This window comes from Ptychodera flava, chromosome 8 (assembly GCF_041260155.1).
Source record: "Ptychodera flava strain L36383 chromosome 8, AS_Pfla_20210202, whole genome shotgun sequence".
NCBI lineage: Eukaryota > Metazoa > Hemichordata > Enteropneusta > Ptychoderidae > Ptychodera > Ptychodera flava.
The window spans coordinates 24356446-24369035 of record NC_091935.1 but is presented as its reverse complement, the minus strand read 5'-3'; the positions used below and the strand labels follow the sequence as shown (position 1 = coordinate 24369035).

The window sequence follows — 12590 nt, the reverse complement described above, 5'->3', positions numbered from 1 at the left end:
GAAAATTTGGAATTTCACTTTCCCCATAGAGATAACACAGGGATATGGTGGTCTGAATTTTGAATTTCAAATATTCATAAATATTTGGTAATTTGTTTCTCAATTTACCAACATTTGCACAGTAACCCCCTTCCCCTTTTTTATTCTTAATTTTGAAAGAGAAAGGTTGCAAAAGCCTACTTGAGGAAAGTTTATGAGCAAAAGCAAAAGTTTAAGCCTTTCATTTTGGAGGCATGAACTTAGAAATGAAAAGTCTGACACAGTTTGCTCCAAGTTTGATTGATATTTTGATATTCATCTGTAGGGTACACACAACTAACAGTGTAGTACAAGTATGCTGTTTGAATGGTATAATATTGCCAGGATGGTGATAACGGCTGACATTTATTAACCCCAATTGGTAGATCATTACTTGTACAATTTAACAGTTGTATGTTGACAATATGATAACACCATCTCATTAAAGTAGTTGAAGTTTAGAATTCATTCAAGCACAGTGGAGGAACCATGAATCAAGTAGCCGTGAGTTCTATACACATGTATACAGCGATGATTGTAAAAATGATATTCAGTGTTTGTGATCAAATTTGTATTTCATTTTACGGTATATCTGCCACCTCATATGGGTGTACTCTGGAATAAAAAGGACACGTGGCGGACTCCTACAGACCGAGTACGCGCCAAAGAGATCATGTGATGTTCCAGTAAAAACAAGCCCAAGTGTACAAACATGTCTTGAAATACATGTATTTCTGTGTACATGGGCTTTCTTTTACCTTACATCAATTCAAATTCTATGCTTCACCCCATTGGACATCTCTTGTAGAGCAAGTTTGTAGAGCAATCCTGAATTATAAAAATCACGAAGAAGGTTTTTTGGAAATGCCCTGTATCATATCCAATCCATCAGCCATCATGAGGACTACATTGACAACAAAGCCAACTGAAGATGAAAATAGTATTTGTGCCTTGTTCAGCAAAAGTCTTTCTTAATGAAAATTTTAATAATGAAGATGATTTACTACTTTCATTTATCTTCATCAACAGTGCCTGGGCATACAGACACTAACACTAGTAACAGACAAATTGAATCATAAATTGAGATGGTAAACAAAATATGTAGTCATTGGAAAGACATCAAGAATGTTGTTAAAACCTTGACAAAAGAAGCTGATATAAATGTGTGGTTACAGAAGAGAAGACAACTCCTAAATGTTTTTCGTTTCACTTTGAATGTTCAGGTCATGCCAAACTTTTAACTGTGATATTATCTGATGGACTTTGAACAGAGTTTTATTTGGTTGTCTGATTAGACCAGTATCCCATTTGTCGTATCTGTCAGCTTGCTGAAGGGGTCAGTTTGTGTTCATGGTGTCCCAAAGAAGTCAATGTTTACCCATTCCACCAGTGCCACTTGACCTAAACCAATATGTATTTATCTACATTGACAGCATAAGAACATATTGTGTAAGTATAGGAAATACCAACGAGTTGGAGTGGGTTTACAATGGAAACCGTACAGTTTCGGTCAGAAGCGTGTAAACGTCACGAGGCCGTAGGCCGAGTGACGTTTACAGGCTTCTGACCGAAACTGTACGGTTTCCATTGAAACCCACAACAACGAGTGGTATTTCCGACTTATACCACGAAATATAACGAATTTTGAAATAAAATTGATCCTTATCATGCGAGTACTGAACGGCCATGAAGTAAACGATGATCGATACCTATTTACATATGAATCAGCGGTGGTTTGATGAGAAACCATGTGCGTTCTAGGCAATGATGTGCTCTGATTGGCCCATTTTGAAACATTCACACCTGGTTGAATTAATTATTTGTACACGTGGAAGTTCATTGTGTCAAGCCCTCGTGGAGGATGGACGTGACGGACAGCTTCTCTGACATTTCAGAAGGCGAATATGATAGCGACATCGAGCGGTACGTTTCCCAATTTGACCTTTTCAAGTTTGATACCGCCACTGCCTCTGTTGAACAAGACTTGCAGGAAGATTTCAAACTTACGAAAGCGCAAGAGCTGTCACGTTTTGCCGAGCCTGTGGGTGCAGAGGAATTAGCTGAAATACAGCGTTCACGTGTACCAAGAAATACAAACCAAGTCTACTAATTGGGGCGTCAACGTATGGGATTCCTGGGGTCGAAACGGAAACCAACGCATTACAAATTCAGGAGTGAAAAGCTGTGAAATGTATACACTCGTGCCTGCTCTTACCAGAGATATTGAGGCAAGTGAGTTATGTTTTTGGTTGTGCCGTTTTGTTGTTGAAGTTCGCCAACAATGCGGCTCACAATATCCTTCCCAAAGCCTGAGAGTGTTGTGCAGTGGTATACAACGGTATTTGCGAGATGAATGTCGCCGTCCAGATCTGGCTTTCATGGATACCAATCGTGGAGAGTTCCAAGACTTCCACCATACAATAGACGGCGTCATGAAAAAGACAGACAGGAGTGGCATAGGTGTGGAAAAAAGACAGGCCCAACCGTTTACTAGGGAGGATGAAGGACAATTATGGGACAAGGTTTTCTCCATCGACAACGCCCAGAACTTGAGTTATGCTGTGTATTTTTACGTCTCAAAGGTTTTCGCTTTGAGAGCATCGGACGAGCACAACAATTTACAGGCAGAACAGTTTGTGTTTGGAACGGATAAAGAAGGAGAATTTGTCGAATTCCATGGACGACCATGCAAAAATAATCAAGGTGGTTTTTACAATTCCCGCAAAGTACCATACAAGAATATCCGCCAATATAGTGATCCATCGAATCCACGCTGTGTAGTGAAGCTGCTAAAGAATTACTTGGGATTAATTCCAAGTAAAGGTGCATTCTACCGTCGGCCACTACCAAAGAAGACAACTACCAATGCCATAAAGTTCTCTTCCCAGAAGATTGGGATTAACACAATCCGACAGTATACAAAGAAAATGTGTGAGATTGCTGGCATAGATGGATACCACACTGGGCATTCTGGCAAGGTAAATTTCTGCATTTTTATTGCAAGTGTTTCTGCAAATTTTTAAATGTTTCATTCAACAATTCTCAACATATGATAGTCATAAATTGATTTCTCTATTTAAGGTTTGCCTATATATGCTTATACACTGAGACATCCCTTTCATTATATTCTTCAGGTTACAGCAGCAACTTCTCTATACAAGCAGGGGTTTGATGAACAACTGATAAAAGAAAGAACTGGTCATAGATCAGACGACGGTCTCCGCGCTTACAAACGCACTTGCAGCTCCCTACAGAAGAATGTATCTGATGCATTACAACCACCAAAGCCCCCCGACCCCAACGCCGATGACGAAGATGCTGCCTTCGCCTTCGCCGCCGCCTCCGCCACAAATGTGGCCGTAATATCTCGCCAACCTACAGACACAGCCTCAGTAGAAGCTCAAGTATCGGGAGACGGTGACAAATGTGCATCCGATGATATTTGTATATCAATACAGAAAGGTTCAAAAACAGTGACCATAACTATGTGATAGTTGAATGTTACATTATATAAAATTGCAATTTGCACAATATATTTTGGTGTATTGTCAGAGTTATTTGGGCGAGGGATGTAATGTATGCAAATTAGTAAACCGCCACACTTTTTATTCATATGTAAATTAGTAAACCCAACACTTCTATTCAGAAAAGTGTTGGGTTTACTAATTTACATATGAATTAAAGTGTGGCGGTTTACTATTTGCATGAGAACAAAAGGGCTGCAGTTGGTTTTCACAATTATATGCACGTCCAGGACAAAGGGTCACATGGCCATTCGTGGTATAAATACGCGTATGAAATTTGCTGTCCTACCCTCCTCTGTGTGCTGGCACTCCTCCCCCAATCACACATGCAACACCCGCATGATCTTTTGGGGGAAAATGACACAACATGCATGGTTTTGATACTTGAAAGCATTTCATTTCTCTGCGTAAATTACAGTGCGTTTCACCAAGGTACTGCAACTCAGCGTATGAGACGCACACATTTTACGTACAGCACAAACGATAAGCTTGGGTATCACGACACATTTGAAAGTCACCGACTCACTCATTAATTACAGTAAACCAGCATGGGGCAGCCGCTCTGTCTAGACAGAGAGATACACTTGATCTACAATGTGTGGCTTTTTAGTTAGTTTCTGTTGAGAATACCTTCACCTCTTGAACTCTTAGGTGAAATTGTAAAAGACACAGTTACATTGTAGATCAAGTCTAGTCAAACTGTGGGCACACAGTCCATGTAGCCGACATGATATGCGGTTAAGGTCTCCTCAACTAACTTTCAGCTGGTTGCTCACTTTCTACTATTTTTATAGTATTTTATACAAAGGCACAGACTTATTCTACCTTCAACTGATAGTGAAACTGTATTGTAGCTCATTCTTTACTATTTTTCATAGTTTTTGGTAGCCAGTAACAGACACTTCGTGTTCGTGTCGGCTACATGGACGATCTGCCCAACTGTGTATCTCTCAGTCTAGACAGCGGCTGCCCCATGCTGGTTTACTGTAATTAATCGATGAATCGGTGGCTTTGAAATGTGTTGTGATACCCAAGCTAATCGTGTGTTTTGTACGTGGCTTGTGTCCGTCTCATACGCTGAGTTGCGGTACCTAGGTGAAACACACTGTAGAAAAAAAGCGCAAAGATATGATGGATGTAAAATCTATGATTATGTATCAAACTCTCTGGTCTGATGCCAAATTCAAAGACTCTTCCATACCCTACAAACCCGTAATATTGCAACTTTACTTTTATCGTACATTGTTCTTCTGATGCATTTTGATGAACAATGCACAACGTGAAACTATAACAAAAAGTAGTTCCATGGTCAAAGTGTTTTACACGGTACCAGAGAGAAAAACGGAACCGCTCCTGAGAAATATTTTTCCTATGATAGATGTGACAAGCTAAAGGATTATTTTTTCATGCATCGTTTACAAACCCATAAATATCCTCAGTATTTTTTGACATGCAATGACTAAGCACATTGCACATGGCATGTCCCAGAATATATCAGGTGATAGATAAGCTTTAAAGATTGGTGTCCAACATTCTGTACAAAAATATTTCCTGCTAAATTTTGAGGTCAGAGTGGTGCTTTTAAAAGGGAATATTTCAAAATAGGCAGGTGATGATTGAGAAGCCTCGGAATGTCCATTTTATTTTACCCAGTGGTGATTCCAAGAAATAGTTCCTTAATAGTTAATTTTACCTGGCCCTGTGATCTGTTTATAAAGCAGACAGGCTACATATCTTGATCCCGAGTTGTGAACCCCAAGTATGAAATCATTCACTAACCATTACCCCTTTGAGTGATGTAATTTTTCCCTTCAAAATTTTCGTGCAACATTTTAACACTTTTTATGAATTTTTCTGTAATTTTTTTATTATTTCAGACCAAACGGACATCACATTTCATTAGCTACAGGTTTTCATCAAAATTTTGGCAAAAATCTGAAAAAATTTGACTGGGGTACATTTTGTAAAGGTGACAAAAGTCATTAAGGTGCGGAATTGTGTTTTTATCGTTTTTAGAAAGTTTAGCTGGAAGTTAAGAAGGCTAAATTAGAATTGTCTAAATCTAAATCTAAACTTAGAAAGTTTAGCCAGAAGCGATAATTATCGCTTTCTAAATAGCGTTCTAAATTTAGAAATTAGCTGTAGTTTAGAAAGTCGGGCCTTGAGTGAAAAAATTTGTTCGAGGATATATCGGATAAAAACGATAATTATCACTTTCTAAATAGCGTTCTAAGTTTAGAAATTAGCTGTAGTTTAGAAATCGGGCCTTGGGTGAAAAAATTTGTTCTAGGATATATCGGATAAAAACGATAATTATCACTTTCTAAATAGCGTTCTAAATTTAGAAATTAGCTGAAGTTTAGAAAGTCGGGCCTTGGCTGAAAAAATTGTTCTAGGATATATCGGATAGAAACGATAATTATCACTTTCTAAATAGCGTTCTAAGTTTAGAAATTAGCTGAAGTTTAGAAAATCGGCCTTGGGTGAAAAAATTTGTTCGAGGATATGTCGGATAGAATCAGGAAAATACTGTATCAGTTTTGCCAAGCGGCAAATCCAAAGCTCAAATGTGATTTTTCCATAAACCCGCGAGAAAAGCACCCCTTATTGAATTGACCATTTCAACGGGCAAGAATTGAATGTCATGAAGTAGAGAAATGTGGCTCTGAGTGAGCGATGACGAAAAATTGTGAATGTTTATTCTTTGACCGTCAAAACAAAGACTGTCAAATAGCCACCGCTAGTGTTAATGACAAATAAAACCAGATGTGTGACGTGAAGACGAATGTAAATAATCAAGCATGACCAAGGTGTGTTCAGACACAGACAAGAAGAGGGTCAGATAGTTCCCGACAATCGTGTCCATTGTGGTGCAAATTAATGCTAATAGCCTTATCATGCCTCATTAACATTAACTTGAAGCACAAATTGACGCGCGCGATCGTAATTGAACACACCTTGGTCATTAGAACTGTGGTAGTATTGTTCCATTTTTGGTATAAATTTGAGCTTTGGATTTTAAAACTTACTTCTGGGGGAAACTGATAGTATTTTCCTGGTTTTACAAGAAAACTCCTACATACTCACACTTTTTACTTTAATAAAAACACTTGGGAATATACAGATTACAACAGAAACGTTGTATCAGCCTTTTTTCCGACATATTCTTGGAAAAGTTTGCGGGACTTCATCTCACGCACTCCACATTTCACTGTGAGCACGCAGCCTGGAGATGGCAGCCTGGCCGGCAACACTTTTGATAGGGCCAATGCATTAATTTGGAGGTACTATCTCGTCGGTCTATTGAACAAGTCACATTTCAGCTTTGGCTTTTAGAACTTGCTTCTGGGGAAAACTGATAGTATTTTCCAGGTTCTACAAGACTGCTCCTACAAGCTCACACTTTTCCCCTTGAAACACTAGGGAATATACAGATGACAACAGAAATGGTGTACCAACGTTTTTATCCTTGGAAAATTTTTTCCACTGACTCCGACTTTCTAAACTACAGCTAATTTCTAAACTTAGAACGCTATTTAGAAAGCGATAATTATCGTTTTTATCCGATATATCCTTGCAAAACTTTTTCCACTCCAACCCCGACTCTCTAAACTACAGCTATTTTCTAAACTTAGAACGCTATTTAGAAAGCGATAATTATCGTTTTTATCCGATATATCAAGGAAAAATTGTTTTCACTTCAGGCCCCATTTTCTGAATGATTCAATCTCTTACTGTGAGCACGCAGCTGGAAGATGGCGGCCTGGCCGGCAACACATTTGATAAGACCATTAGCATAAATTTGCATTAATCAGCACAAATGGACGCGATCGTTGTGGACAAATCTCAACACACCTTGGCAACCACAGGGGCAACACGTTTAATAAGGCCCTTAGCATTAATTTGCACCATTACTTAATCTGCACAAATGGACGCGATCAAGATAATCTCAACACACCTTGGTCATTTGAAATGTGGCAGTATGGTTACTTTTATGTACATTCGTCTCCACGTCAAATATCTGGTTTATTTTTCATAACACGTAGTCTAGCCGGGTGGTTATTTGACAGACTTTGTTTTTGACGGACAAAACAAATATTTACAATTTCTCTTCACAAATTGTGTTTATCTGATTCACTGTCAATTTCTCTACTTCGTAACATTCAACTTCTTGCCAAACGCAATGGTCAATTTTATAGGAAGTATGCTCTCTCGGGGTCTATTGGCCAAGTCATATTTGAGCTTTGGATTTTAAAACTTACTTCTTGGGGAAACTAATAGTATTTTCCTGGTTCTACAAGACTACTCCTACAAACTACACATTTTCCCTTGAAACACTGGAAAACATTACAATAAAAATGCTGTACCATCGTTTTTATCCGACATATCCGGTGAGTTGTTTCTCAACGTAAAGTTCAACTTTCTAAACTACAGCTAATTTCTAAACTTAGAACGCTATTTAGAAAGTGATAATTATCGTTTTTATCCGATATATCCTTGGGAAACTTTTTTCACTCCAAGCCCGACTTTCTAAACTACAGCTAATTTCTAAACTTAGAACGCTATTTAGAAAGTGATAATTATCGTTTTTATCCGATATATCCTTGGAAAAAAATTTCAACCTAAGTCCCGACTTTCTAAACTTTCTAAACTTCAGCTATTTTCTAAACTTAGAACGCTATTTAGAAAGTGATAATTATCGTTTTTATCCGATATATCCTTGGAAAAAAATTTCAACCTAAGGCCCGACTTTCTAAACTTCAGCTAAACTTCAGCTAATTTCTAAACTTAGAACGCTATTTAGAAAGTGATAATTATCGTTTTTATCCGATATATCCTTGGGAAACTTTTTTCACTCCAAGCCCGACTTTCTAAACTACAGCTAATTTCTAAACTTAGAATGCTATTTAGAAAGTGATAATTATCGTTTTTATCCGATATATCCTTGGAAAAAAATTTTCAACCTAAGTCCCGACTTTCTAAACTTCAGCTAAACTTCAGCTATTTTCTAAACTTAGAACGATATTTAGAAAGTGATAATTATCGTTTTTATCCGATATATCCTTGGAAAAAAATTTTCAACCTAAGTCCCGACTTTCTAAACTTTCTAAACTTCAGCTATTTTCTAAACTTAGAACGCTATTTAGAAAGTGATAATTATCGTTTTTATCCGATATATCCTTGGAAAAAATTTCAACCTAAGGCCCGACTTTCTAAACTTCAGCTAAACTTCAGCTAATTTCTAAACTTACAACGATATTTAGAAAGTGATAATTATCGTTTTTATCCGATATATCCTTGGGAAACTTTTTTCACTCCAAGCCCGACTTTCTAAACTACAGCTAATTTCTAAACTTAGAACGCTATTTAGAAAGTGATAATTATCGTTTTTATCCGATATATCCTTGGAAAAACATTTTCAACCTAAGTCCCGACTTTCTAAACTTTCTAAACTTCAGCTATTTTCTAAACTTAGAACGATATTTAGAAAGTGATAATTATCGTTTTTATCCGATATATCCTTGGAAAAAAATTTTCAACCTAAGTCCCGACTTTCTAAACTTTCTAAACTTCAGCTATTTTCTAAACTTAGAACGCTATTTAGAAAGTGATAATTATCGTTTTTATCCGATATATCCTTGGAAAAAAATTTTCAACCTAAGGCCCGACTTTCTAAACTACAGCTAATTTCTAAACTTAGAACGCTATTTAGAAAGTGATAATTATCGTTTTTATCCGATATATCCTTGGAAAAAAATTTTCAACTTAAGTCCCGACTTTCTAAACTTTCTAAACTTCAGCTATTTTCTAAACTTAGAAAGCTATTTAGAAAGTGATAATTATCGTTTTTATCCGATATATCCTTGGAAAAAAATTTCAACCTAGGCCCGACATTCTAACTTTCTAAACTTCAGCTATTTTCTAAACTTAGAAAGCTATTTAGAAAGTGATAATTATCGTTTTTATCCGATATATCCTTGGGAAAAAATTTCAACCTAAGGCCCGACTTTCTAAACTACAGCTAATTTCTAAACTTAGAACGCTACTTAGAAAGTGATAATTATCGCTTTTATCCGATATATCCTTGGGAAAAAATTTTCAACCTGAGGTCCGACTTTCTAAACTTCAGCTAAACTTCAGCTAATTTCTAAACTTAGAACGCTATTTAGAAAGTGATAATTATCGTTTTTATCCGATATATCCTTGGAAAAAATTCAACCAAGACCCGACTTTCTAAACTACAGCTAATTTCTAAAATTAGAACGCTATTTAGAAAGTGATAATTATCGTTTTTATCTGATATATCCTTGGAACAAAATTTTCAACTTAAGTCCCGACTTTCTAAACTTTCTAAACTTCAGCTATTTTCTAAACTTAGAAAGCTATTTAGAAAGTGATAATTATCGTTTTTATCCGATATATCCTTGGAAAAAAATTTCAACCTAAGGCCCGACATTCTAAACTTTCTAAACTTCAGCTATTTTCTAAACTTAGAAAGCTATTTAGAAAGTGATAATTATCGTTTTTATCCGATATATCCTGGGAAAAAATTTCAACCTAAGGCCCAACTTTCTAAACTTCAGCTAAACTTCAGCTAATTTCTAAACTTAGAACGCTATTTAGAAAGTGATAATTATCGTTTTTATCCGATATATCCTTGGGAAACTTTTTTCACTCCAAGCCCGACTTTCTAAACTACAGCTAATTTCTAAACTTAGAACGCTATTTAGAAAGTGATAATTATCGTTTTTATCCGATATATCCTTGGGAAACTTTTTCACTCCAAGCCCGACTTTCTAAACTACAGCTAATTTCTAAACTTAGAACGCTATTTAGAAAGTGATAATTATCGTTTTTATCCGATATATCCTTGGAAAAAAATTTTCAACCTAAGTCCCGACTTTCTAAACTTCAGCTAAACTTCAGCTATTTTCTAAACTTAGAACGCTATTTAGAAAGTGATAATTATCGTTTTTATCCGATATATCCTTGGAAAAAAATTTCAACCTAAGGCCCGACTTTCTAAACTTCAGCTAAACTTCAGCTAATTTCTAAACTTAGAACGATATTTAGAAAGTGATAATTATCGTTTTTATCCGATATATCCTTGGGAAAAAATTTCAACCTAAGGCCCGACTTTCTAAACTTCAGCTAAACTTCAGCTAATTTCTAAACTTAGAACGCTATTTAGAAAGTGATAATTATCGTTTTTATCCGATATATCCTTGGAAAAAAATTTTCAACCTAAGTCCCGACTTTCTAAACTTCAGCTAAACTTCAGCTATTTTCTAAACTTAGAACGATATTTAGAAAGTGATAATTATCGTTTTTATCCGATATATCCTCGGAAAAAAATTTTCAACCTAAGTCCCGACTTTCTAAACTTTCTAAACTTCAGCTATTTTCTAAACTTAGAACGCTATTTAGAAAGTGATAATTATCGTTTTTATCCGATATATCCTTGGAAAAAAATTTCAACCTAAGGCCCGACTTTCTAAACTTCAGCTAAACTTCAGCTAATTTCTAAACTTAGAACGCTATTTAGAAAGTGATAATTATCGTTTTTATCCGATATATCCTTGGAAACTTTTTCACTCCAAGCCCGACTTTCTAAACTACAGCTAATTTCTAAACTTAGAACGCTATTTAGAAAGTGATAATTATCGTTTTTATCCGATATATCCTTGGAAAAAAATTTTCAACCTAAGTCCCGACTTTCTAAACTTCAGCTAAACTTTAGCTATTTCTAAACTTAGAACGCTATTTAGAAAGTGATAATTATTGTTTTTATCCCATATATCCTTGGAAAAAATTCAACCTAAGGCCCGACTTTCTAAACTACAGCTAATTTCTAAACTTAGAACGCTATTTAGAAAGTGATAATTATCGTTTTTATCTGATATATCCTTGGAAAAAAATTTTCAACTTAAGTCCCGACTTTCTAAACTTTCTAAACTTCAGCTATTTTCTAAACTTAGAAAGCTATTTAGAAAGTGATAATTATCGTTTTTATCCGATATATCCTTGGAAAAAAATTTCAACCTAAGGCCCGACATTCTAAACTTTCTAAACTTCAGCTATTTTCTAAACTTAGAAAGCTATTTAGAAAGTGATAATTATCGTTTTTATCCGATATATCCTTGGAAAAAAATTTCAACCTAAGGCCCGACTTTCTAAACTTCAGCTAAACTTCAGCTAATTTCTAAACTTAGAACGCTATTTAGAAAGTGATAATTATCGTTTTTATCCGATATATCCTTGGGAAACTTTTTTCACTCCAAGCCCGACTTTCTAAACTACAGCTAATTTCTAAACTTAGAACGCTATTTAGAAAGTGATAATTATCGTTTTTATCCGATATATCCTTGGGAAACTTTTTTCACTCCAAGCCCGACTTTCTAAACTACAGCTAATTTCTAAACTTAGAACGCTATTTAGAAAGTGATAATTATCGTTTTTATCAGATATATCCTTGGAAAAAATTTTCAACCTAAGTCCCGACTTTCTAAACTTCAGCTAAACTTCAGCTAATTTCTAAACTTAGAACGATATTTAGAAAGTGATAATTATCGTTTTTATCCGATATATCCTTGGAAAAAAATTCAACCTAAGGCCCGACTTTCTAAACTACAGCTAATTTCTAAACTTAGAACGCTATTTAGAAAGTGATAATTATCGTTTTTATCTGATATATCGTTGGAAAAAAATTTTCAACTTAAGTCCCGACTTTCTAAACTTTCTAAACTTCAGCTATTTTCCAAACTTAGAAAGCTATTTAGAAAGTGATAATTATCGTTTTTATCTGATATATCCTTGGAAAAAAATTTCAACCTAAGGCCCGACTTCCTAAAGTTTCTAAACTTCAGCTATTTTCTAAACTTAGAAAGCTATTTAGAAAGTGATAATTATCGTTTTTATCCTATATATCCTTGGGAAAAAATTTCAACCTAAGGCCCGACTTTCTAAACTTCAGCTAAACTTCAGCTAATTTCTAAACTTAGAACGCTTTTTAGAAAGTGATAATTATCGTTTTTATCCGATATATCC

General features: G+C 35.6%; 1 protein-coding gene and 1 pseudogene across 1 annotated transcript; both read left to right on the top strand.

Moving 5' to 3' along the window:
• LOC139138843 (uncharacterized) overlaps positions 1-12590 on the top strand; it is a 40372-nt pseudogene that overhangs the window by 2401 nt on the left and 25381 nt on the right.
• Positions 2209-3551, top strand: LOC139137926 (uncharacterized). The gene is made up of 2 exons (XM_070706171.1): positions 2209-2996; positions 3153-3551. Exons 1-2 carry the CDS (start codon positions 2397-2399, stop codon positions 3507-3509), a joined length of 957 nt encoding a protein of 318 aa, XP_070562272.1. The 5' UTR covers positions 2209-2396; the 3' UTR covers positions 3510-3551.